This window comes from Cyanistes caeruleus, unplaced genomic scaffold (genome assembly GCF_971803275.1).
Source record: "Cyanistes caeruleus unplaced genomic scaffold, bCyaCae1.hap1.1 HAP1_SCAFFOLD_259, whole genome shotgun sequence".
NCBI lineage: Eukaryota > Metazoa > Chordata > Aves > Passeriformes > Paridae > Cyanistes > Cyanistes caeruleus.
The window spans coordinates 1-26,876 of NW_028256037.1; the positions used below are offsets into that span (position 1 = coordinate 1).

Here is a 26,876-nt window from a genome sequence, read left to right on the forward strand (position 1 = left end):
TCAATTTTAGGCCACTTCCTCCTATTTTAGGTCACTTTTCTCCAATTTTTGGGCCACTTTCCCCCGATTTTAGGTCACTTTCCCCCAATTCGGCGTTGCTTTTCCCCAATTCTGTGTCGCTTTCCCCCAGTCCCAGGTCGCTTTCCCCCGTTTTGGGGCTCTCAGTCGCTCTTGGGGCGGCACCGGCGGTGCAGGTTGATCCGCAGCAGCACCAGGTTGAGGCCGTAGGTGCTGAGGCAGATGAGGCACTGGTCCCGGAGGCCGAAGAGCAGCACCCCCACGAGCCAGAGTGATGCCGCCACCAAGGCCACCGAGGTCCCCAGCAGCGTCACCGAGGCCGCCTGGCTCTGGGATACACCTGGGGGAAGGGCAGGGGTCACCGGGAGGGGCACAGTGACCCCAAAGTGACCCCAAGGGCTCCCTGGTGTCCTCAGTTTGTGCCCACCTCATTCCCAGTGTCTCTGTCAGTCCCTCCCAGTGTCCCCAGTCCATCCCAGTCCCTCCCAGTCCCCTCCCAGTCCCTCCCACTCCCCTTGCAGTCCATCCCAATCCCCTCACAGTCCATCCCAGTCCCTCCCAATCCCCTTCCACTCCCTCCCATTACTCAGCAGCCCCTGCAGCAGGTAGAAGAGGAGCCCGATGGCCCCATTGGGCACGTTCAGGGTGCTCTCCTTGCCCAGCACTGGCTCCATCAGCCCCAGGCCACGTCCCCACCTGCAGAAAAAAAGGGACGTGGCAATGCTGGGACATGCCCATCAGCAGGTAGACACATCCATGTGCCCATATATGGTGTGGACAGGTGTGCAGGTGGCTTTCCTTGGCTCTAAGCCACGCCCCCCAGCTCCCATTGGTGCTTTGGTGTCCTAAGCCATGCTCCCTTAGCTAAGCCACACCCAATCCCACATCTTTATGTCTGTATATATATGTTTATATTTATGTATGTATTTAACATATAGCTATGTTAAGCCACACCTCCATGTCCATATATGGTCATAGCTATATTAAACCACACCTTTGTGGCCTTTTTAACTAAATGTGGGCACAACACAGCCACGCCCTCATGACTGTTTGTGGTCACACCCAGGAGCCATGCCCCCACATTCATATATAGGTACAACCACACACAAGCCACGCCTTCACAACACAAGCTACACCTACATACCCAAATATGGGCATAAACTACCCCTCTTTATGTCATAAATGGATATAATTAGAATAAAGCCTGCCTCTAATTCGAGCCTTGCCCCTTCCCACCTTTATGTGAAGGCCGCGCCTTTTCCTGCCATGTCCCCCTGCCGACAGCACCCCCTGGCGGCCTGCCCCTCCCCTTCTCCCCATTGGCCACCACCGCACCCAAGCCCCGCCCATTCCCTGTTCCCAGTCTTCTTTTCCCGTTATTCCTGGGATATTCCGGGTGTGGGTTTTTTTTTACCGGGAGGAGAACACGCGGGTGCAGGACACGGAGGGCACCAGGTTGCAGGCAGCTCAGCACATCGGGTCCCGCATGGCCTCGTCCTCCACGTGCAGCGTGTACAGGGACAGTGCCACACCCACCACACACAGCACTGCTGCCGCCATCACTCTGCTCCGATTGGGTGGTGCCGCTGCCACTCCCATGCCCCCTTTGAGCTGATTGGTTAGCATCCATAACGCCCTGCCTCATTTCTGGTTTTTAGCAAGGGGGTTGATGGGAGGCGTAGTTTTGCGCACTCCGCGCATGCGCGGTGGCAGAGAGGAGAAGGAGGGAGGGAGGGAGGAAGCACGCGGTAAAAAATGGTGGGAGCAGGGCCACGATGGCAGTGAGGAGCTGAGTGAGGGCTCGGGCTTGGCCCCGCCGCTTCGGAGCATCCCGGAGCCACCAGGGCAAGGCCAGGGGTCAGTGAGTGAGGCCCAGGAAGATCACGGGGGTCACAACGTTGGCGGAGACGAATTAGGTGGCGGGAGGGAATTAGAGAGGATGTGTCACAGTGACATCATGGGGCAAGATGGTGGCAGCCGTGAGGGGAAATGGCGGGGGGGTTTCGAAATGTTGGGAAATGTGGAGCAGGATTCCCTCAGGGATCCAAAGAAAAGCACCAGGATCTTACCAGAGGTCCAAATAAAGGCAGTGGGAGTCCCTCAGGGATCAAACTGGGAGCACTGAGATTAGACTGGGGTCCTTCCATCCCAGTTTTCCCCTTGTAAGTTAAATTTACCCCCCTTTTTTCCCCCCTTCCCCCCCAATTATCCCTTTTCCCCCCCAAATACCAATTTTCCCAAATTCTCCCTCTTCCCCACCCCAAAATCCCAATTTTCTAAACTTTCCCCTCCTTTTTCCTCTTTTCCCCCAAAATCTCCATTTTCCCCTATTTCCCCCACTTTTCTCCCCAAAATCCCAATTTCCACCTTTCCCTCCTAAATCCCCCTTTTTTCCCTTTTCCTACTTTCCCCCCCTCAAATCTCCTTTTCCCCCTCCAATTCATCTTTTTCCTCCCCCATTTCCACTTTTTTCCCCCCCCAGTCTCCCTTATTTTTCCCCTTTTCCTCCTCAAATCCCCCTTTTCCCCCCCTTTTAACTCCCTTTTTCTACTATTTTCCCCCCTTTTTCTCCCCAAATTCTCCTTTCCCCCCCCATTTGCTTCCCTTTTTCTACTTTTCCCCCCCCAAATCCTCCCTTTCCCCCCCCAGCCTGGCCATGTCCACCCTCCCTGCCCCCCTCGCTCCCCCTCCACTCCTTCTCTGTCACCGACCCCCAGATCCCCCCCAAGGCTCCCAAATCCCCCCAGAACCCCCCCCCCCCCCAAGCCTGAGACCAATGATGAATGGGGGGGTCCCCTGGAACGAGGAGGAGGAGGAGGAAAGCTTCGAGCTGGCAGATTCCTTTTTATCCTAATTTCCTGGGCATATGTCCCTCTCTCCCCATTGGCTGAGGTACCTGAGAGGTCCAGACTTCCCGGAGTGCCTGATACCTAAGATTCCCCTCTAATGTATAACCCTCCCTCTTTAATTTTTAATTCTTAGGAATTTATGGTATTTCCCCATTGTTTCTTTCAATATCTAATTTCATTTATCAGCAAAACTACAGTTTGTTTGTAAAAGCAAATATCTTTTTTTTCCATTCATCAATCACTGGAATCTTTCCCATTCTTTCTTTTATCTCTCAGTGCTATTTTTATTTGGCAGAAGTCCCACAGCTTGTTTGTAAAGACAAATCTATCATTACTCTCAATCCCTCTTCTTTTATTTTTTTAATAATTGTCTTTACACACTTTAGTTATCATTGACTTAGTTTCTCGTTCCTGGGTCTTTTTTGGTTTTGCAATTATTTGCAGTTGTGGTAGTTCGGCATTTTAGGGAAAAAAGGTAGAGAACGCCCATGGAAGTGATTTGTCTGAGAGAGGTTGCTGGGAGTTTCTTCTCTGCTTAAGATCAGGCCAATTGCTGTCCAGTTCTGAGAACTGACAGCATTTTGCACCACTGAAAAGTAAGATCATCTTTGTGACTACCACCTTTCAAAAACTCAAGCCCGAGAACTTCTTGTCTCTGTCTCTGGCCTCTAAAGGTAGCAGAACTCTGGGGAGGCTGGCCCGCTCCCCTGTGATCTGTGCAACCTGCGGGGGAGGGCTGGGCTGGACTCCAGCGGCTCCCGGGCGTGGGATGGAGACTGCGGGGCACCCCCAGCCCCAGGCAGGGCCGGGATCTGCTGTGGACCCTCCCGGGAAAACCCTCTGGGCCCTGTTCCAGTGGGGTGGCTGAAGCCCTTCCCAGGAGAACCCCTGCCCCCCTCACCGACACCTCTCCTCCTTCCCCCAGCCCGCACAAATGGCTCCAGGCTGAAAATCCTCCGCTCCCTTCCAGCGGCTTCTGGGCTGAAATCCAACACCATGACTGCCTGCTGTGGCTTGGGCCAGATTTAACCCTTTCACTACACAGATGAGACCTGTAGACTTTAATCTTCTCTCCAGAGAGAGGCGGACAAGAGCAGTCGACACGTAGAGAGACAAGATGAAACATCAAGGTCAGTAAAAGAAGGAGTCAAGCCCCAGATGGAAGGAGAATGAGAAGATGCTCTAATAATCTGAAATATTCTTTTGGTAGGGCCGTGGAGATGGACAATAATGTTCTAAAAAATAACTCCTTTAATTCATGAAAGGGTATTGGGGAATGAACTATTCAAGCTGGAGATCTGAGCAAAGGCATCCATTGATGGAACTAAGCAGATGGTGGAGTAGCTGTGATCCCATAAAGATGCTTGAGCAGGGAGAGAGATGAGAGCTGATGAAGACCCTTTGCTCCAGGGAAACAAGAAAAAAATCTCTGTTCCCAGAGATGATCACAGAGACAGATGGAGCGAACTTTTGCCTTTGAATAACTCATCCTTAAAATAATACTCCTTCAGTTCATGGCCCATGAACACACCTCTGAGTGGTGTGAAAATGGGAGATGGCAGAATTTGTGCTCAGGCGGCTACCAGCTATAGAAATGAGAAGCCATGAGAAAATGGTTTTCTTGTGGAGAACTCTCCATGGAATGACAGGAGAAAACTCCTCTCCCTACAAAAGCTGATGAAAAGATTATTGTATAGTTGGTACTGCTTTAACATCCCAGGTTTTGTCTCTATGTTGTCAGTTGGGAAAGGAAAAAGGTTGGGTGGGGGACAAAAGGTTTCTGGAGGTTTTATTCTGGTTTCTTATTCTTGTAGTCCTGTTAATAAAGTTTCTTTATTCCTTTTAAGTTTTAAGTCTGTTTTGCCCTTTTCCTAACCTGTATCTCACAGCAAGAAATGAATAGGTACTCTGGTGATTTTAGTTACTTGATGCACTGGCCAGGAAACCCAAATTAGTGAATTTAAACCACTACAGAGCATCCCTTGGATATACAGAATTTTAGAGGTGGACTCCCAATTTCAGACATGGACACCCAGAGGAGAAGCATGGTTCTTTTCCATAGGAAGGAAAGCAGAGAGCCCAAGTGTTTCAAAGGCAGGAGACAGGTGGCTCCTGGGAGGCCCAGCCAGCCAGAATTGTTTGTCCTGGCAGCTTTTGTCATGGATGAATCCTTGGATATATGAAATTTGGGAGGAGGAATCTCAGTTTTGACCACAGACACCATGAGAAGAAAGATGGTTCTTTTCCATTGGAAGGGAAGCACCAAGCCCCAGTGTTTGGAAACCAGGAGAGAGGCAGCCCCAAGAGGCCAAGGGCAGCCAGATCCGTCTGTCTTGGAGGTCTCAGCTTGGACTAATCCTTGCATGTATGGATGTGGAATCCAAATTATGGCCATGAGTACCTGGTAAAGATGGATGGGTTTTTTCCATAGGAAAGAGAAGCACAAATTCCAAGTGTTTGGGAAGATGACCAGCCAGACCTGTCTCTTCTGGCACCTTTTGTTTGGGAGCTATCCTTGGACATAGGGCATTTTGGAGGTGGAATCTCAATTTTGGCCGTGGATGTCTGGACAGGAAGAAGAATTATTTTTATTAGGAAGGAAAGCACAGAGCCACAGTGTTTCAAAGGCACATGAGTGCCAGCCCTCAGGAAGCTAAGGCCAACCAGACTTGTTAGTCCTGACAGCTTTTGTCTGGGAGCTATCCATGGCTATAGGGAACTCTCGAGGCAGATTCCCAATTTTGGCCATGGGCAGCTAGTCAAGATGGATGTTTTTTTCCCAGAAGAAAGAAAAGCATATGGTGTCAGTGTTTCAAAGGCAGATGAGAAGTGGCCCCTGGGTAGCCAAGGCAGTCAGATCTGTCTCTCCTGGCAGATTTCATCTGGCAACAATCTTTGCATATAAGGAAATTTGGAGGAGGAATCCCAATTCTGGCCATTGGCCCCTGGAGGAGGACAGTTCTCTCCCATAGGAAGGAAGGCCCAAAGCCCAAGTGCTTCAGGGGCAGGTGAGAAGCAGCCCTCGACATGCCAAGGTCAGCTGGACCTGTCATGTGGTCCCCAAGAGGCCCAGCCAGACAGAGCTGTTCCATGTTCCCTTGGTTTTGTGGGACCCCACAGTGTCACAATGGCCCCACAGTTCCATGAGGTTCTGTAGTGTCACCATGGTATCCTTGGACCCGCATTGTCACAACTGACCCATGGTCCCATGAGGTTCTGTAGTGTCACCATGGTCGTTGTCAGAGGCTGGATGAGGATGAGTTTGATGTCCTGGGACACCTTGGGTGTTGGAATCTGAGATACAGAGTGTGTGCCCTTGTTTCTAATACTTAGTTCTAAGATCCAAAGAAACACTGAATTTCATACAGCATGAAATTCATGAGCATGTTTTCATGGTGATACATAAGAACAAATGTTAAAGTTAGATAGAAAAAGTGCAAGTGTGTAGATTAGAAAGTTTCTTAAATCACTGGGTGAAAAAGTAGTTTAGAGAGCAAAAGACAAGACGGAAGATTTAGGGTGTTGTCTCTTGTCTTTCTTCTTTCTTCTTCATGTTCTTCTCCTAGAGGTTTTTGGGTGGTGGTAGTAAGTGATTGGATAGAGAACGCCGCAGTGCAGCACACAGGTGTTGGATCATTGGGTCACTAAGAAAAATAATGTAGTTGGCATGTGTTAATTGGGTAAATGGACATATAAAAGACCTTGCAAAGAATCTTTGTTAGCCGTTTTACCCGTTTTCTATCATAGTGAACCTAGCTCCTTGTACCTTGTAATGCTGATAAGAAAAAACAACTGAGACTGAATAAGAGAAAATTGCCTCCCTCTTGTCAATCTTCAGTTCAAAGGGAAAAAGAACCTAACCCAAAAGTCCTTAACAGGACACTTGGGATGCTCAGAATGCCCGTGTGGGGTCAGGGGTGGGTCAGGCCTTGGTGTGTGGTGGGAAAGAGCCCCGACCCCAGCCCTGTTAGGGCTGTCAATCACAGAGCAGATGCTGTGTTAACCCAGCTCTGATTGGCCAAGCTGCCAATCAATCACATACCTGGTGCCTACCCAGACTCTGATTGGCCAAGCAACTGGAAGTCCCATGCAAGGGTCAGGCCCATGAAGGCCCAAGGGCTGAAAAGATGGAGCCTGAGGTCAGCCCACGGTATGGATCCTGTATTCCCCTGGGGTCCCTCTGTTAGCGACACTGGAACCCGAGCAATTGGTGTGTCTTGCTTTAGACCTTCTGTCTTTCTGTTTTCTCTATTTCTTCTCCTTCTAATCTTACTGACCTGGAACATTTTTGAGTAACTTAACATCTTAAGGATTAAAGGTTTCTGGGTTAAGTGGGCTTAATTAAATAAGTTTATGCTTTCATAAAAGTTTGATGCTGAACTGGATGTTGTATTAAACCCTTTGCCAAAGTTCCTTGATTGTCTGGGAATTTTGCCAGTAGAATTTTGTGTCATTTTGACCTCTTAGCTCAGTTGGTCAGAGCATGGTGCGAGTGTCACCGAGGTTGTGGGTTCAGTCACTGTGTGGGCCATTCACACAGTGATTGAACTTGGACTTGATGATCCTTGTGGGTCCCTTCCTACCAAGAATATTGTTTGCATCTGTCCATGTTGAGAATATTGGGTTGGTGTTATCTTAACTTCAAGTTATCCTGATTTGGAGAAAAGGAAGTCAGGAGAAGAGAGAGAGGGACAGAGATCCACAGTCAGCCTTGGATCCAGTGCCATCTCAGCTGCTGTGAGCTCCGGGGCAATGGCACATGTCAGTGTCACACCCGCGTCACAGCCTCACCTGCTCTGCTCCCTCTCCCAGCTGGGGTTTTCGGGCTGCCAGGGGCTTGGCAGCCACTTTGGGGCTGGAGCAGAGGCTGCAGTGGCTGGGCTGGGGCAGTGACCACCCCATACAGGCAGAACTTGCTCTGCCCCCAAACACGCCCTGGTGATGTCTGGGGCCATTCATCATTTCTCTGCTCCCCAGCGCCGAGGCAACGCACTCTGGCTCCAGCTCTGAGATTGTGCCCATGGCAACCAGCCCTGGCAATGGGGCTCCATGGAGCTGCTCTCAGGAACACCCCAAAAGTTGGGAAGTGCCCCAAATCTGCCTCAGAAATGTAAGATACCCCAAAATCTCCTCAGGAACATGGAATATATAAAAACCTCACTCAGTAATGGGCTCCCCCCTCCCTTCACCATCCCCAAACATTGCTTGTCTCATTTGCAGACCCCACCCCACCTTCCCAATCCCAACCCCAACCCATCCCATTCCTTCTGGATATCAAGACCCCCTTCCCAAGCTCCATTTCCCCCATTTCACACCTCCCAAACTCCATACCATCCATCCTGCCCCCCCCAATGCCCATCTCACCCCTCATGATTTGCATCCCACTTCACCCAATCCCCTTCCAACCCCATTCCACCTGATGCCTTCAGAAGGCTGACCTAGAACAGAGGCTGGACAGAGTTAAGAATAAAGTTTATTAAAAGGCCTTTAAAGACAGACCTTGGGCAGTACAAGATCCTGGCCAGGGCTACACCCAAGATGGACCAAAAATGGTCACAAAAATGGACAACTCATCATGACGTCTCACATTTTTAGAAGTTTAGGTCCATCTGGATATTTGGGTTCACTGTCCAATTACAGCTTCAGATGATGAAGTCCCATCCTTCTTGTTTTCTCTCTTCAGTCCACCCTTGTTTATGCTTTTGAGTCTGAAACATAATTGAAACTATCCTTGGTATCAAGCTAGAAAAGGAATTGTTTTGTCTACCTACTCTGTGAAGACAGCTCACTAACACTTAATATGAAGTTCAAAACTACAAACCAAGGCAGCACGGAATATGAAAAATATGAAAGCTAAAACTTAAGGCAACACACCCTGCGGGGCTGTGGAATCCAGGAATTTTGGGGTGGGAACCGAGCAGTTTTCAGTGACACTGAGTAGTTTTGAGGTGACAGATCGAACTCTCTCATCTCCTTGAGTACCAAGAAATGGAGACAACTACACCTAATAACCCCCAAAGCCCTCACATGTACCTCCCTGAATCCCAGATTCCCTTGAATCACCAGTGAATGTGAGGTTTTAGATGATTTGATGAATTTGTAGACTTTTATTCCAATTTTGTCTGTTTTAAAGGCATGAAGATGAATCAAAAGAATATTAGGGCCAAATCAAAATGACCACCAACCCAGCGTCTTCAAAACGCAGATCACTGGGTACATGGGTCATCAGGGCTCTGCCCAACATGGGTCCTCTGATGGGGGATGGAGTTGGAGCAGCGCACAGAGCTCTTCCTGCACTTGGGGCACTCGCAGGGCTTCCCTTACCAGTGCCTCTGTTGGTGTTTGGTCAAGTGAGAGCACCTGGAGAAGCTCTTCCCACACTGGGGACACTCATAGGGCCTCTCCCCAGTGTGGATGCGCTGGTGAATAGTGACTTCAGACTTTCGCTTGAAGCCCTTCCTGCAGTTGGGGCAGCGGAAGGGCCTCTCATCCATGTGAATCGGCTGGTGCTGAAGGAGGTAAGAGGTGCTCCAAAACATCTTCCCACACTCAGGACACTAATAGGGCCTCTCCCCAGTGTGGATCATCTGGTGGACAACCAAATTTGGCATCCAGCAGAAGGTCTTCCCACATTTCCCACACATATAGGGCTGTTCCCCAGTGTGGGTCCTCTGGTGGCAGATCAGGTTGGAGCTCTGGCTGAAGTTCTTCCCACATTCCCCACACTCATAGGGCCTCTCCCCAGTGTGAATGCGCTGGTGAATGATGAGTTTGGAGTTGCAGCTGAAGCCCTTCCCACATTCCCCACACTCGTAGGGCCATTCCCCAGTGTGGATCATCTGGTGGCGGATCAGGCTGTTGCTCTGGCTGAAGCTCTTCCCACACTCCAAGCACTTGTAGCGCTTCTCCCCATCCTGAAGCTGCTCATGGACCACCAGCTCAGAGCCCCGGCTGGATCTCCGGCCGCCTTCACAGGGTGAGTCTTTCCTCCTCAGAGCACCCTGGGCTGGGTTTGGAGCCCCTCCTCCTGTGGGATCTCCCAGGCTTTTCCTCCCCATTGGATTCCTGTGCTGTGGAGCTGCTCAAAACAGCCTCTTCCACGAGGTGCTGCTGTGGGGATTTGTCCTCCCTGGTCTCCATCCTCAGCTCCTTGTCTGGGGGAGGAAGGACAAGGAGAGGATGGGATTTGCCTCCGTGCCAGAGGGAAGGGGAAGGAGATCCCCCCAGGGCCGTCCCCGGCAGGACGGCGTCGGCAGCGGGGTTGTCCTGCAGCCGGGGGCCAGGCTGGGCTGGGAGATGGAGCAGGAGAGAGGGGGAAAGGGGCACTGACTTCCTCCTCACCTGCCTGGGTGTCCTGGGGCATCTTCCTCTTCCTCACAGCCTCCTTCTCCGTTCAGCCAAGGTTTGAGAATGGGAAATCCTGGTTTGGGGAAAAGTACAATTCATGAGCACATTGAATTAGGGGTTTCCTTCTCTCCAAGTCCATCTCTAGAGGTCACCAGCCATCCATAAACAGCACCCAAACACCCATATTCAGCCATGAAAATGCCTCCCAGTGGTTCCCAATCTCTGGCCTCTCCCCTTTGGTGTTTAGGGTTTCCCCCCATCCTCCCCAGGCTGCTGGGAGTGCCAGGAATCCAAAGTTCCCCATTTCCATCTCCCCACTTAGGGATGCTGGGACTCCCCAATGTCTCCCCAAGGGGCATTTTCTGCTCAGCTTTAGAATTCTTCATTCTCCAAACATCGCCCCCCAAAAATTCCAACCCAGGGACCCCTCAGGATATCTGGGCTAAGCTCCCCCTGCTAGCGTTCAGGAACAGACATAATCACAAATGATTATATGCAGGTGCTTTATTGAAGAGCTCTGGGTGTCAGGGGTACACATACCCAAATCTGACCCATCTTGCTTTTGAACTGAACATGTTTTATACTCTATTGTTATTTAACTTACATATTAATTATTAAACTTACATTGTTCTATTGTATGCATTGTTTTTACCCAAGCATGGATTTCTCGTGATCTCCTCCAGCCCCTTAACATCGTTCCTCATGTTCTTTAAACAATAATTATATCTAATCACATCTAACAATTGTATCATGATAATCTACTGATTACACAGGTGCAGTTTCACCTGATCTTTAGCAAGCACAAGGCCTAACATTTCCCAGGGCCTACTTTTTCCAGGCTTGCCAAACCTAATTTCTTTCTAAGTCTCCGAATTTTCTAAGATTTTAAAACCTTTTACTATCACCCCTCCCCGGCCACCTGTGGGATGGGGGGTGATGACCCCATGGGTGGGGGCTGCAAATTCAGGGAATTCTTGATCTGGTGGTTCCTTCTCCTTTCCCTGATCCTCCTTTGTCCCTCCTCTTCCTCCTGCTTCTTGTCTTCCATTCCTCCTCCATCTCCTCCCTAACTACACCTCCTTCTCCTACTTCCATCTCTTTTCGCTCTCCTTCATCCCTTCTCTTCCATCCCTCCTCCTCCTCCCCCAGGAGCAGTGACACCCTCGGTGCCCCATTCCCAAACCCCTCACAGCCCACGGCAGGAGTGGGGATGGAGCTGGGACAGGTCGGGATGGGCAGCACGGGGCTCTCAGGTGCTCCCACCTGCTGGAGGTGGGGGGAACCTGGCCCAGGGAAAAGGAGAGGGAAACTGGGAAAATTGGGGGCTGCAGATCCAACCTGGGGCTGGCTGGGAACCCTGGCTGGGGACTGCCAGCCCTTGGGGCTCCTCTGGGGAGATACGGGAGGGGTGAACGCAGAGAGGGCTGGGGGATCCCAGGAGTGGCAGCACTGGCAGGGACTGGTTTGTACTGCGGTAACTGGAACCTTACTGGGGCAACTGGGAATGATTGGGAATGAGCACAAGCATGCTGAGGGCACATGGGATCTACTAGGAGTGACTGTGACCATACTGGGGAAATTGAAATCACACTGGGAACAATGAGAACCATGCTGGGAACAACAGGGATCAAGTGGGAGTGACTGGGTCTACACTGGGGGCAACTGGGCATGACTGGAACCATGCTGGGAGCGGCTGGGATCATCTGGGGAGGGACTGGGACTACACTGCGGGCAACTGGGTACAACTGGGATCACACTGGGAGGAACAGGGAGTGACTGGAACCATGCTGAGGGCAACTGGCATCCTACTGGGATCACAGTGGGAGCAGCTGGGCCATGCTGGGCAAGACTGGGACCATACTGGCAGCAACTGGGACTGCACTCAGGGTGACTGGGAGTAACTGTGATCAGGCTGGAAGCACCGGAGGAGTGACTGAGAGCAACTGGGATAGACTGGGAGAGACTGAAACCACAGTGCAGGTAAATGGGAGCAACTGGAAGCACACTGGATAATCCTGGGAGCAGCGGTGCCCATGCTGGGGTCATACTGGGATCCTACTGGAACTAGCTGGGATCATAATTGGAGTGACTTAAAAGGTGCTGTCTGGGACTGGAACCATGCTGGAGGTGACTGGGAGCAACTGGGCCCATCCTGGGAGTGTCAGGGAGTCACTCTGGCAATGACTGAAATCACACTGGGAGGATCTGGGAGTGACTAGGCTCATACAGGGGGTGGCTGGGTACAACAGCTCATACTGGGAGTGACTGAGATTGTAGTGGGAGCGACTGGGATCATCCTGGAAATGACTGGAACCATACTGGGAGTGACTATGGCTCCTACAGGGATAGCACTGGGAACCACTGGGATTACAGTGGGAGCAAATGGAACCTGACTGGGGGTTACTGGGAGCTACTGGGCCCATGCTGGGAGGAAAATGTGGATACATTGGGAGCAACTGGGATCAATTGGAAGGTACTGGAACCATGCTGACAGGACTGAGGCCACAACTGGGATCATAGTGGGAGTAACTGGGCAAGAATGGGATCATTCTGAGGTAACTAAAACCTTACTGGGGCAACTGGGATATACTGGGAGTGTCTGTGACCACACTGGGAACAGCTGGAATCACAGTGCAGGCACCTGGGAGTGAGTGGGACCATGCTGAGATGGACTGGGACTATTCTAGGGACAACTGGGATCATACTGATAGGAACTGGGAAGAATTGCAACTATTCTGGGATCATACTCAACTGGGATCATACTGGGACCACAGTGGGAGCAGCTGGGTCCATGCTGGCTGAGACTGGGATCCCACTGAGGGTGACTGGAGTCATACTGGGATTGACTGGGAGTGGCTGGGAACAACAGGAATCATGCTGAGAGCAACTGGGAGGAGCTGGGAATGACTGGGAGCGTGCTGGGGCTGACTGGGATATACTGGGAGAGACAGGGAGTCCCAGGGATCACACTGGAGGCTACTGGGGTCATACTGGAACTGACAGGGAGCAACTGGGGGCCACTGGCCTCATACTGGGAGTGACTGGGATTAGATTGTAAGTGACTGAGATGATAGTGGGAGTGTGAAGGAAACTGGAAAATTGGGGAAAAAATGGGGAAAAAACCAGGATAAATTCAAGGAAAATAAAAGGGAAAAATCAGGGAAAAAACCCAGAAAAAAATCAGGGTGAAATAAAAAAAATGGAGTAAAAATCAGGAAAAAATTGGGAAAAATTTGGGGAAAAACAGGGAAAAATTTGACAAATAATTGGGGAAAACCAGGAAAAATTTGAGGAAAACAAAGAGAAAACTCAAGAAAAAAATGGGAAAGAATTGGGGAAAAATATCAGGAAAGAAAGTGGAAAAAATCTTGGAAAAAACAGGAAAAATGGGGAAAAAAACAGGAAGAAATAGGAAAAGAAGGAAAAATTGGGAAAAAACAGGATAAATTGGGAAAAAACCCCAAGAAAATCAGGAGAAAAACTGGGAAAGAACTTGAAAAAATCAGGGAAAATCAGAAAAAGAAAAAGGAATAAAATCTAAAAAAAATGGGAAAAAATTGGGAAAAAAACCCAGGAAAAATCAGGGAAAATTAAGGGAAATTTGAGAAGAAATTGAGATAAAGCTAGATAAAATTTCGGAAAAGAGGAGAGAAAAATCAGGAGAAAATGGGAAAGGCATGAAAAAATTGGAAAAAATTAGGGAACATATCAGGAAAAGAAAGCCAAAAAGACCCTGGTAAAAATCAGGAAAAAATCGGGAAAAGAATTGAAAAGTCAAGGAAAAAGCTGAAATATTTGAGAAAACATTGCAAAAAAATCAGGAAAATAACTGGGAAAAAATCGTGAAAAAAAACAAACATAAAAAAAAAAGAAAAATCAGAGTAAAATCAGGAAAAGTATAAAAAAAATCTGGGGAAAAAAAAATTTTAAAAATCAGGAAAAAAAATTTGAAAAAAATGTGAAAAACTGCAAAAATCAAGGAAAAATTTGAGAAAAAAATTCAGAAAAAAAAATTTAAAAAATTAGAATAAGAAAGAGGAAAAAATCAGGAAAAATAAGAAAAAAATGGGGAAAATCAGGAAAAAAATTGAGATAAAATTGGGAAAAATCAAGAAATGAGAGGGGAAAGAAACCTGGAAAAAAATCAGGAAAAATCAGTAAACAATTAAGGAAATACAGGGGAAAATCTGGGGAAAATTGTGAAAAAATTGGGGAATAACCAGGAAAAAAATGCAAAAAAAAAAAAGATAAAAAAACAGGAAAAGAAAAAAAGGGAAAAATCAGGAAAAAAAAAGAGGAAGAAGACCAGGAAAAAAATGTGGAAAATCAAGGAAAAAAATCAGGGTAAAATGATGAAAAGAAAGTGGGGACAAAACCTTGTAAAATGGAAAAAAATTGGGAAAAAGCTAGGAAATATTAAGGAAATGAACAGGCAAAAATCAGGAAAAATTAGGAAGAAAAGGGGAAAAATTGGGACAAATCAGAAACAAAAATCAGGAAAAAGTGGGGAAAAAATGTGAAAAAATTGTGAAAAATGAGGGAAAAATCAGGAAAAGAAAAAGAGAATAAAATCAGGGAAAAAAATGGGAAAAATCAGGGAAACTAGAAAAATTAGGAGAAAATCAGGAAAAACAGAGAAAAAACTGGGAAAAACAGGAAAAAAATGGGGAAAAAACAAGGGAAAAAGTAAGAAAAAATAGGGGAAATCAGGAAACTGGAAAAAAATGGGGAAAAAATGTGGAAAAAGGAAAAAAAATCAGGAAAAAAAAAGGAAAAAATGGGGAAAAAAGAGAGGGGAAAAAAATGGGGAAAATACCAGGAAAATATGAGGAAAATCAGGGACAAAGCAAGGAAAATAAAGAGGAAAATAATCTGGAAAAATCGGGAAAAAGTAGGAAGAAATGGGAAAAAAAAAATAGGAAAAAATGGGAAAAATCAGGGAAAGAACAGGATGAACTCCCCCCATCCCATTTTCCCATGGAATTTTGGGAATTGCCTACCTGGGAGGTTGTAGAAGAATTTCCAGACCTGGGAATCCAGGGAGTGGGGAAAGGTGGAATTGTGGATGAGCTGGTCCAGATTTTTGGGAAGGTAGATTGCCTGGTCCTCTTCCAGCTTCCAGAATGTTCAGATGAATGCCACACCTCCTTCCAACTGGAAATCATGGAAAAATCATGGGAAAGTTGTGATTCAAATTAATGGAGTTTTGCCTCCAAAACACCCTTTTTTTCCGCCAAAATTTCTGTTTACCCCCTCAAAATTTCAATTTTCCCCCCTCCGAAATATTAATTTTTGGGATAATTAAATGGGGAAGATAGGAGGAAATGGGGAAAAATAGGATGGAAATGGAGAAAAAATGGGGAAAAGTTGGGGAAAACTAGAAAAAAATGGGGGAAAAGAGAGAAAAAGGAGAGAAAAAATGGAGCAAAAATGGGGGAAATTGAAGCCAAAATGGGAAAAAATAGGGAAAAAACTGGATAAAAATAGGGGAAAATTGGATGGAAATAGAGGAATAATTGGGAAAAATGGAGGAAAGGAATGGAAGAAGATGGGGATAAAATTGTGGAAAAATGAGATAAAGCCAGGATAAAAATGGGGAAAAAAAATGAGGGAATCTGAGAGAAAAATGGGGGGAAAATGGGAATAAAAATGGTACAAATGAAGCGGAAGTGGGAGAAAAATGGAAGAAAATGGGGAAAACAGGAGAGAACATGGGGCAAAAAACTGTGGAAAAATAAAAAAATAGGATAAAAATGGGGAAAAATCATATGAAAATGGGATAAAAATGAAGAAAAATGGAACAAAAATGGGATAAAAACAGGACAAAAATGGGAAAAATTTGGGATAAATCGGATAAAAATGTGGGAAAATGGGGATAACATTTGGGAAAAATGGAGACAAGGTGTACCCTAATAGGGAATGACTGGGAGTAATTTGGCTCAGCCTGGTGCCGAGGTAACTGGAGTCACATGGGGAAGCAACTGGGCTCATGCTGGGAGCAGCCACTGCCGGCACCGGGAGCCCCGAACCCCTTTCCCGGCCATGCCGCCCCTCCAGCCCCAGCACCCCCCGCCGGGGTCCCGGCAATCCCAGGGGTCCCCCCCATCTCGGGGTCCCCGGTTTGCGGCTCTGGGGTTCTCCTCTCTCTGAGGTCCCGCTCAGGGAAGCCGCGACTCTCCCGGGGCTCCCCAAAACCGGGGTCACCCTGCTGCCGCGGCCCCGGCAGAGCTCGGGGGGCCCGGCCCAGGAAGCCCAACCCTCACCATGGGGGGATCCACATCCCCCCGGCCCCACCAAGGCTCTGCCGCCACCGCCACCGGGACACCCCAAAAACACCTCCCGAGGACCCCCGGGGTGCCCCCGAGGGGCATCTGCGGCTCGGCTCTGGAGCCCTGCCATCCCCAAACATCCCCCCCAAAAACCCCAAACCCAGGGAGCCCCGGGGTATTTGGGGCGAGCTCCCCCTCCCCGAGCACCTGCGGGATGGGGGGCGAGGGTCCCAAAGGAGCTGCAGATGCAGAGAGCAGGGAGCGCAGGTGGAGCCTCCTCTGCCTCCTCCAGCTCTTCCTCCTCCTGCTCCTCCTCTTCCTCCTCCTCTGTCCCTCCCCTGTCCCTGTGCGTGGTTCGGAGCCCTCGGGTGAGCGGGGCCGGGCCGGGACACGATGGGAAAGGGCTGGGTCCCCCCCAAACCGAGCTGGGGACAGCGGAGGTTTGGGGGAACAATGGGAACGGGGCGGGACAGGGGAACAGGGGGAGGTGGGAGCACTGAGGGTCCCCCAGTTCACCCCAGGACCCCCAAGCCCCGTCCCAGCCCCCCCAGTTCCCCCCGCAGCCCCGGCTGAGGGGGGCTCAGCCCAGGAGCCGCCGTCGTTCGGGGCTCCCCCGAGTGCAGGAACGGGAGTGTTCCCGGCTCGGGGAGGCCCCAGCAGAGGAGGGGATCTTGTCCCTCTTCGAGAGCCTTCCAGGGTCTTCAGGCCCCTCTGAAGAGGAGTTTTTCTCTTTTTCAGGTTTTTTTGGGGGGATCCCACCACTACAGGGGTGTTTTTTCCTCCCCATTTTAGGGTGTTTGTGCGGCCACAGCCCCACAAACCCCTTTTGAAGGGGGATCATGACGGCTTTAAGTGACATTTTTAGGGGTGTCCCCACCCCAAGCCCCTGTAGGGGATGTTTTGTCCCCCAGGGTGGATTTTGGGGGATTCTCTCTACCATGGCCGCTTTAAGGGCCCCCACTATTGTTAGGTCCCACTGTAACTCCTCTTAAAAGGGCAACACCACTCCCGTTGGTTCCGGCAGTCGAGCCCCGGGAGGAGTTGGGGGTCCTGGAAGGGTTTGGGGTACCTGGGTGATGCCGAAGAAGGTGATGGGGTCCCCATGCTGGGTATAAAACTTTGTGAGGGGTTCCTGGGGGGGTTTCGGAAGTTCTGGGTGTTTTTGGGGCCATGGTGGTTTTTGGGGGATTCCTGAGAGGGGTTTACAGGAGTCCCGATGAGGGAATTTGGGAGATCCTGTGGGTGGAATTGGGGGTCCCAAGGCTGTTTTGGGGTACCTGCTGGTGATGGAGATGGGGACCCCATGCCAGGTATGAACCTTCTCAATGTCTGTATGGGGTTTTGCGGTTTTGGGGAGTTTTTGGAGCATCCAGGGATGTATTTGGGATCAGGGGAGGTTGGGGTGTCCTGGGGGCTTTGGGGGTTCTCGGCAGGTTTGGGGGTACCTGGGCAATGCGGGTGGCAGTGCTGGGGACCTTCTCACTGCGCACAGCGTCAGCGTGTTCAGGCAGATCCTGGGGGGCCAGGGGGTCACCCCAAATCCCAGGGACCCCAAATGCTGAGGGACCCCCCGAACTGCCCTCATCGCTGGATCTGCTGCAGGCAGGGGGGCACCAGCACTCGGCCCCCACCCACCACCATCACAGGGGGGCTGTGGAAGAAATCTGGGGGTGCACGGACAGGTTGGGTGGGACCCCCAAAGTCCTGGGGGAGGGGACATGGGGGGACTCCCTTGAATTCCTGTTGTGAGGGGATGGGGGGGAACACAGGATGAGTCTGGGGGGGGGCTGGGTGGGTGATGAGGGGGACCCCCAGGAGTCTAGTATGGGGTGGGGATGGCAAAAAACAGGGCGATCCCCAGGATGGGGCTGGGGGGAAACCAGATTGGAGCTCCCATAGCAGTGGGATGGGAAGATCTGCCCATAGAATTCCATGGGAATGGCATGGCAGTGAGATACATCTACAGAGTTCACATGGGAATAGGACAGCAGTAGAATCCATCCGTGGAGGTCTCACGGGAATGGAATGTCTGAGATCCATCCATGGAATTTCTATGGATTTCCCACCCATGGATTTACCCTCCCAAATCCCGCATTCCCATTCCCATATTCCCTGGGAATTCTGCCCTCCCCACCTTTACACTCCAGCGCCTCCCGCCCATATCTGACATATTTCCGGAGACATTCCCTGCAGCTTGAGCCAGGGAATTCATTAATCCCTCAGCCTGGATCTCAGGGATCCCCATGGCGGTGCCACAGTTGCCATCGCAGCCCCACAGATCCCCCAGCCCCGGCTTCCCCCGCTCAGCCCCGCTCTGGCTGTGCCGCTGCTGCAGCATCTGCAGCTCCCCGCTGGCCCCGTGCCGGTGCCGCTCCTTGTGCCGGCTCTGGCTATCCCAATATCCCAGCCCTGGCTATCCCAATATCCCAGCTCTGGCTATCCCAAGATCCCAGCTCTGGCTATCCCAATATCCCAGCCTTGGCTATCCCAGTATCCCAGCTCTGCCTATTCCAATATCCCAGCCCTAGCTATCCCAAGATCCCGGCTCAGCTCCGCCCGGCCCCGCTCGCTGCGGCGGCGCTGGAAGGGGATCCCAGCCAGGGACCCCATGGACATGGACTGCGGGAAGCCCGGGCCGGGCTCCGACAGCGCCGCGTGCAGGGAACGCAGGGAGAGGAGAACTGGGGGGACATTTGGAGATTTGGGATCGGGGGGGTCACGGCTGAAGGAAAGGGGGAACGGGGAGAGCCGGGAAGGGCATTTGGGGATGTCAGGACTGAAAAAAGAGGCTAGGGCTGGCTAGATATGGCAGTGCTGGAGTTCAGGGCGTTCCTGCATCCAGGAAAGGGAGCTCCAAGGGTCCCCAGTGTCCTCATTGCCAGGACAGGGCAGGGAAAGCCGCGATGGCTGGGAATAGGGGTCCCGGGTGTCCTGAGTGCTGAGGAAAGGAGAGGCTGGCTGCTGGGAGAGGCAGGAATAGGGGTCCGGGGGGTAAATGGGTCAAGGAGAAGGGGGCTCTGAAGGCTGCGAGAGGCGGGATGGCCGGGGAAGGGGTGCAGGCGTTCCTGGTGCCGGATAAGGGGGTGCAGGGTGGGACGCACGGCCGGGAATGGGGGTTCAGTGGGATGGCGGTGCCCAGGAATGGGGGTTTAGGGGCCCCTCGGCGCTCCGGAATGGGCGATCAAAGAGTCCCGGTGCCGGGGGTCCCCCTCACCTCTCGCCGCCCCCCGAGAGCGCCCCCGGCCCCAGCGCTGGAGCCATCCTGCTGCTCCGCTGTGGCCCCGCCCACAGCCCCGGCCCCGCCCCCAGAGCCGCCTCCGGCCCCGCCATTGGCGCCGCTCTTTGCTGCCTGCCAGTGGCAGCCCGATGCTGCAGTGACGTCACCGGTCGCCGGGCAGATCCCGGCGGCGCAGGGCGGGCAAGGCGGAAGCGAAAGTGCCCGAGGGAGCGCGGGGGGAGGGGACGGGGCAATTCCAGGGAATTCCCCTGGATCCCCTCCCGGGATTCCCCGGGACCCTCCTCGGCCGAGCACTGCAGGACCCCCGCGCCGGGCTGGGCTGAACTCCCGGGCCCTGTGCTCAAACTCTGCCTGGAACCCGCCGGCTTCGGCCCAAAGCGGGGGAAGCCCCGGGATCCGCGGATCCCATTTTTCCTGCGGCTGCGGCTCCCCAGCCCCGGCGGAGCAGAAGCGGGCGCTGGGAGCCCGAGCCCCGATTCCCAATCTCCTTCTCTCTCTCTCTCTCTGCTGCTCTCTCCTCTCCTTTGGGTGATCAGAAATCCCAGAGCGGCTGGAGAGCCCCGTGCCCAGCTTGGCTTTCCCTGGAAAGGGAGGCCTGGGGGTGCGGTGCCCCGGGATGGCCGGGAATGGGGCTCCGGGGGTCCCCGGGCTGACGGAACCGGGGGATCCAGGGGCTGGCAGGGGAGGATCCCCGGGAAAGGGGGTGCAGGGCGCTGTTGGTGCAGGAGAAGGGGGTGCAGGGGGTCTCGGAGCTGGGGAAGGAGATGCGGGGGGGTCCCAGGGCCCAGGAATCAGGATCCAAGGGGGTCCCAGAGGGGCTCCCCAGAGCCCCTCCCAGGGCACAGCAGGAGCTGGGTCAGGAGCTCTGGCAGAGACAAAAAGGGGTGAGCCCGGCATGGGGGGGACATGGGGGAGTCACAGGTGCTCCCGGGGGGGGACACGACCCCTGGGGACCCCTCCTCACCTTCTCCCACTTACCCCAACAGAGCCCCTAAATGGATGAGCAGAGCTCGGTGACTGCAGTATGAAACTTGTTCAGTGGCACAGGAGGATTTAGAATTGAGGACAGGGGAAGGGTTTAACCCAGCCTCCTGTTTGAACAGCCTGGAGAGGGGGCTGGGAAGAATTGAGAGAGATCCAGACCCGGGCTGGGAGAGATTTGAGACACACCCACCTTTGGACTTTGCTGTCCACAACACCCTGTCACATAAAGGTAAAACCTTGCAAAAGAAAGAACTTGTAAAATCATGGTTTAGGACTTGATACATGGGCTTAGTGTAGTTAGCAGCTGGCCTGATAAGCTCCCATGAAAAAAAAATCTTGAGAATGAAAAGTTTGTTAACATAACAAACTATTCCTGGGGAGAAAAACAAGTGCACCTGTAGTAACAAGGGATCTGTCCCATGGGAATCAGTAGAAAAAGTATGAAAACATTGTTAGAGAGAAAAGTTTGGATTGATGTGTACACTCACCATTACCAACCAGTGAACTGAGTTCCTAACCAACTGGAATTAAGCACGGTGCCTTCTGATAACCATGTAAATATAAGCTGTGTGCAATAAAGCTTTGGCTGTGGTGGAAGAAGAAACAGGTGTCATTGTCCATCTCTACTACGACACACCCAACCAGGACATCAGGTCCTGCCGAAGCAGTGGAAAGAAGCAGCTCTGGTGGCCAAGTGACACGGCCCATTCCAAGTGTCCCTGAGCACAGAAACAGCCCCAGCACAGCTGAACACGGGGGGACCCCTCAGCCTCGGCTCAAGGGCTCTGAAGCCCCGGAGATTTGGATTTCCCGGCTGCAGCAGGAGGATGGGAGGCCGCCCCTGAGCCTGCACTGAAGGCAAGGCAGCAGCAGCCAGGGCTCCCCAGCAGGGGAAGCCCCTGGGCCTGCACACAGATCCTCTGCTGAAATCCTCGGCCTGGGCACCCTCCTTTGGCATCTCCAGCCACTTCAGGAAAATCCTGACTGCTGGAGCTTCAGGGCTTTCTGTGCCTGCCCTCGCCACAGCTGCTGGGGAAGGCACTGTGAGAATTCCACTCTGGATCTCAATTACACTCAAACTCTGGGCTGGCTGGGATTAGATTCTAGGAAAATATACCAAGTGTAAAATTATTTTTTATCTGATTTCTCCAGTCAGGTTTGGTTTGCCTTTGCCTTGGGGAAAGGAATTTTAAAGGGTTCTTTAAAGAGATTTTCCACCTCTCAGCAGAGATGAGCTTAACACCTCAATAGACTGGGAAGAGCCCAAAAGATTCCCACAAAGACAACGACCATCAACAAAACATCAAGGCCCAGCAGCAAACATCAACCAACATCTACCCCAGACTCTGCCCTGGCACAGCTGGAGACACCTGGTCTGGAAAAGGCTGAGCAGGAAATCCAGGAGTGCAGACCTCATTCACATCAGAGGCACAGAAATCCGGGTGCAACAGGAAACCAAACACTGAGAACTCCACAACTTGGAAACAATGAACACCAAACCAATGAATTTCCATGGGTTCAGACTGGATAAAGTTTAAGAAACATCAAGTAAAACTCACATGTCATGGAATGATTTTCTCTGCACATGCAGACTATGGTGTGGTTGAAATGATTCTGTTCAGAATCAAGTAATGCCTTATTTTTCTAAAGATATTTTGGAGAGTTTTTGCTTTTCACAGTTCCAGTGAAAGTTACACCATTAGAAGAATTTTTCATAATAATTCTACTTTTCTATTGTCCGTCCTGTTTGGGCCAGTGGTGTGAGAATCAGTTTTTAGTCAGAGGAGAAGAAAATACTTGATTGCTTTCTAATTTTGGTTTTATGTTTGTGCTTGAGTCTTAGTGATGGCAAAATTATGGTATGGGTGTCTCCATGTTCACTTTAAGCTGCATTTTGAAAGAAGAGCTTGAAAGGAGACCCTTTAAAATGGAAACAATTAATAGAAAATTGTTTAAAAAAAACCAAACCAAACAGATTGTGGAAGGGGGGCTCCATGTGAGTCATCCCATGGCTCCCCAGGAAGAGAAGCTTCATTCCAGGCAGCCAGGAGAGGAACTTTAGAAATGCAAATTAACACCCCTGGGACAAAGCCTGGACAATATACCAGGGTCTTCCTGCCTGGGGGAGGAATTGGCCTGAATTCCTCTGCCCCTCAGCCCAAGCTCTGCCTGGGGGCACAGATGGAATTTACACAACTAAAGGCATAGCCCATAGTGAGGATATGTGACTCTGCAGCAGAAATTGGTTAAGCTGAACAGGAAAACTGCAAATGGACAATGCTGTGAAAATTTCACTATAAAAAATGGCGGGGAAGTCATCCCACTCCCCACCTCAACTTGTGCTCTCACTTTCTGTGTTATCCAGGGTGAATTAGAGCACTGGGGTTTATTTGCTACCCCAAGTTAAGGGAAATCAGTTGGGAATCCAAGTATGTGCTGATTTAATTAGAGAAAAGCCAAAAATTGATGCAGCTCTGGCTGGAGGGAGCACTCAAAAATGGGGAAAAGATGAACAGCCACCAGAACAAATCCTGCAACACCATGGACCAGTCCCTGGGAACCGTAACAAATTCATATCAGGAGCCAGAAAAACTATTTATCATTTCCATGGCATAATTAGATTACAGGATGTCCTTGAAATAATACCCAACCAGACAGCTCCAGTTCCTGACTTTCTTCCCAACCAATCCACTCAGATGAGGAACACAACATTTCACCATGGGATGGAGTCACATTATCTTTTAGAAGGAAAAGGAGGCAGAGTTTGTGGAAAATTAAATGGCTCAAACTGCTGTTGGCAAATAGATCACAAAGGAAAAGTGGAGAAACAGATAACAAAGGATATAAGAATAGAGCTCATGTACCGGTCCAAACATGGAAAGGATGGGAATGGGCAACTTTTTTGTGGTTCCCTGGCAGACCATGAGTTAAACGAATGCAGTTTCTCCTTTTATGTGCTACAGCAACTCTCATCTTTTCACCATGCAGGACACCTTGCTGAGTGCAGCTCATTCAGCAGCTGAGCAAGGGGATGCAGGGAGCAGCCAGGCCTCCTGAGCCACAAACAGCTACAAAAGGACAGCGAATGAGGGCACTGAGAGCAATCCCAAAATCAAAGAACATCCAGGAAGAAAAAACGGAGTCTGTGAGTGAATTTGCTTGCAGATAGGGCCGTGACTTGCACAGAAGGAAGCAATGTGAGAAAGCATCAGTTTCAGAAAATGTTACTAATTGACAAGGACTGCTCCTCAGACAAAGTCCCGCTAAATTCCTGAACTTCCAGAAGAACAAAGACTTAACAGAGCCATCAATATCGGATGTTACACAAAAGTGGTGGGTACATATTAACCGGGACATGCAGGAGGCAGATCGGGAAGTCTGAACCTTCCAAGCACCTCCGCCAGTGGGGAAAGGGACAGGGACACGCGGCCGGGAAAACCAGGACAAAAACGAGGCCGCGTCCTCCAGCAACTGGAGAGAGCACATGGCAAATGCCCCATGGCCTCTCCCTTTGGGCAGCAATAAAGTCACTCTCACACCGCTCCTCGGGCTCCTTTGGCCACACAAACCTCTGGCGCCGGGAATTTTCCCGCCCAGCCCCGGGCACAGCGCAGCCACCTCCGGGCTACCGACACGAACCGGGACGAGCCAGCGCTGCTCCGGCACCGGCTCCTGCCGAGGCCCCAGCGGGAAGGAGACCGCGGGCAGCCGCTCCCGCAGCGCCCTCACGCCAGGGCCAACACGGGCCGGCCACGGCACAAATAACCCGCCACAGCCCCCTGCCGCCCCCTCCCGGGCCCGCAGCGAGCCCCGAGCCCCCGCAGAACCGAGCGCGGCTCCCACCTGCGATGGCTGGGGCCGCCTCCGAGCTCCGCCGCCGCCTCACCGGGCTCCGGCCGCTGCCGCCGCTCCCGGGCCCGCACAGACGCTCCGGCAATGGCGGCTCTCCTGCCCCGCGGCCGCCCTGGGGGCGCCAGCGGGGCCGGGCTTGTCCCCGCTCTGCCCAATCAGCGCGCGTCAGAACCACGAGTGACGGCAGCAGCAGCCAATCGCAGCCAGCGGCGGGCTCTCTGCACACGGCACAGTCCCGCCCCGCGCTCTCAGGCCCGCCCCCGGGCTGTGTGAGGGGAAGGGCGGAGATGAGGAACAGCCCTGGAACGGGCCCGGCCCCTGCCGCCATTGAGCTCCCAACACAAACAAAGTTCTCTGCAGCTCCCGGTCCGCCTTTCCCTGCCCTGGGTGTTCGGTGGCTCCGGCTCAGCGGGAAGCCCTGGAGCCTCACTTCTCTCACCTCTAATTGGGAGCATAAGTGCATCGCTCGGATTTCCCTCAAAAAGGGAAAACTGCCCCAAATCCTGTGGATGAGTGGGGGAGGAGAGAGATTTCTGGCAGAAAACTCCACAAACTCAGAGCAGGATCATGAGAAGTAAAGGAAGACCCTTAAAACCAGCTTCCCCCCACCCCTTCCTCCTCCCAACTGCGCCTCCTCCCCCGGCAGTGCAGGGACACAGGGAATGGGGCCATGGTCACTCCATCCCCCGGGGCTTTTCCCGCTGCTCAGGGACAGGAGTCGTTCCCCTGCTGCACCCTGGGCTCTCTCCCACCGGAGACTTCTCCAGGAACTTCTCCAAGCTGAGTCCATCCCATGGAGAACAGCCCCTCACAGTGCTGCAGCGTGGGTCACTGCCACAGGGTCAGTCCTTCTGAAAAGAACAGGCAAGGAGAGCTGCTCCTTTAATGCCTTTATTGAGGGCAGCTCTAGGTGGGGGAGCTTGACCACTGCTGCTCCCAATGGATGACCCAGAGGAGAAAGTGTTCAATATTGCCACAGGGCAGAGCTGGGGCTTCTGTCTTCAGGAGAGCCTCTAGAAGGACTCTGGTTTACTGTAAATCTTGGGTAGTCGTGGAGAGCAAATGTTGTTTAGTTATGGTGACAAAGTCCGGAATATCAGTCAGTTGCTCAGTGTTCTGCCTTGCTTCTGAGTGTAGTTTGGAGTCCGGTTTGAGCCATGGCTCGCTGATTCTAGGGGTCTTTGGATGTTAATCCCACTTTTCCTGGGTGCTACCCCCCATGGGAGTTGGGCTCATCTACACACTGGGTGCTGTCATCGGTGCCATTGGGGGTGCCGGGAGCAGCAGAGGCAATAGACAAGGCCAGGTGGCATTAACAAGGCTGGTACAACATTGGTATTTACCAAACATGACACAAAGTGAGGTATATTAACAAAGAAGGCACCTTACGGTGACAACATTCTACTCTTCAAACTGTAAACATCTTTGTGTACTGATCAGGAGGTCACGATTTGCTCTTTACAATCCTGATGCTGAATGTCTCCTGAGGAGGTCTGGTCACAGAGAAGAATGAGCCCCTTGTGAGCTGCCCCTGTTTGGACAACCTGCTCCTCACCCCGAGCCTCAGCATGTCTGACATCGCCCAGCTGGGACTGACATCCCAAAACATTGAAAACATTTATCAATTTCTTTTTTATCATTAAAATCTAGTTAATTAATAAAAATAAAATTTTAATTTTTATAATAATATTATTCTGTATTTTTATAACCTAATTTTTATATTTATATAAAAGAATTTATACATTTTCAGGGACGAAAAACATTATTGGTCTTTGGTTCTAAGTATCATAATTCCCTTTATTAATTAATTGACCTCTATTTCTCTCTCTTTATGCTAATTATTCCTATTTTTAGCCTTTCAATCATCTTTTTTAATAATTTTCTCAGACAGGGTAAAAGGGACCACTTTGGGGTCTATGGAGATTTTTCTGACGAACGTTTCGGGCAGTTTTGGGTCTGGGGAGGGAATTTAGAGAGAACTTGGGGGTCTGGAGGACACTTGGGGAGCCGGGTGGGCACTTGGAGGGGCACTTAGGGATTCTGTGGGACAATTCGGGGTCCGGGGGAGAACTTGGAGGTCAGGGAGGGGGATCCGGAGGCCCTTCGGGGTCCGGGCGGGCACTTGGGGGACTGTAACGGAACTCCGTGGGGCGCGGGGAATGACGGGAGGTGTAGGCGCCGGTATAATACGGTTTAATGGAACCACGGAGCATCACGGGAGTTGAAGGCGCAGCGCCAATGGGTTCCGGTGAGGCGCGGGGCATGACGGGAGATGCAGTCCCGGCTGGAATTGCGCTCTATGGGCGCCGCGGAGCATGA

General features: G+C 51.3%; 1 protein-coding gene and 2 long non-coding RNA genes across 5 annotated transcripts; 1 reads left to right on the top strand and 2 right to left on the bottom strand.

Annotated features, from left to right (window-relative positions):
• Nucleotides 1-7: 7 nt before the first annotated feature.
• LOC147645492 (vitamin K epoxide reductase complex subunit 1-like protein 1) lies at nt 8-1,794 on the bottom strand. Of its 2 annotated transcripts, none has more exons than XM_086874553.1 (3): nt 1,433-1,794; nt 605-714; nt 8-358 (listed from the first exon to the last, which is right to left on the bottom strand). In XM_086874553.1, exons 2-3 carry the CDS (start codon nt 690-692, stop codon nt 162-164), a joined length of 285 nt encoding a protein of 94 aa, XP_086730679.1. In that variant the 5' UTR covers nt 693-714; nt 1,433-1,794; the 3' UTR covers nt 8-161. The 2 variants fall into 2 exon arrangements, with proteins under 2 accessions (XP_086730679.1, XP_086730680.1); XM_086874554.1 differs by having other exon boundaries at nt 1,255-1,794.
• Nucleotides 1,795-2,789: 995 nt separating this feature from the next.
• LOC147645493 (uncharacterized) lies at nt 2,790-4,713 on the top strand. The gene is made up of 2 exons (XR_015282328.1): nt 2,790-3,997; nt 4,078-4,713. It is a non-coding gene; the product is annotated as an uncharacterized LOC147645493 (long non-coding RNA).
• Nucleotides 4,714-8,322: 3,609 nt separating this feature from the next.
• Nucleotides 8,323-24,670, bottom strand: LOC111945446 (uncharacterized). Of its 2 annotated transcripts, none has more exons than XR_015282326.1 (5): nt 24,549-24,670; nt 15,215-15,368; nt 10,209-10,287; nt 9,192-10,021; nt 8,323-8,575 (listed from the first exon to the last, which is right to left on the bottom strand). It is a non-coding gene; the product is annotated as an uncharacterized LOC111945446 (long non-coding RNA). The 2 variants fall into 2 exon arrangements; XR_015282327.1 differs by lacking the exon at nt 24,549-24,670 and adding an exon at nt 16,691-16,806.
• Nucleotides 24,671-26,876: the final 2,206 nt, after the last annotated feature.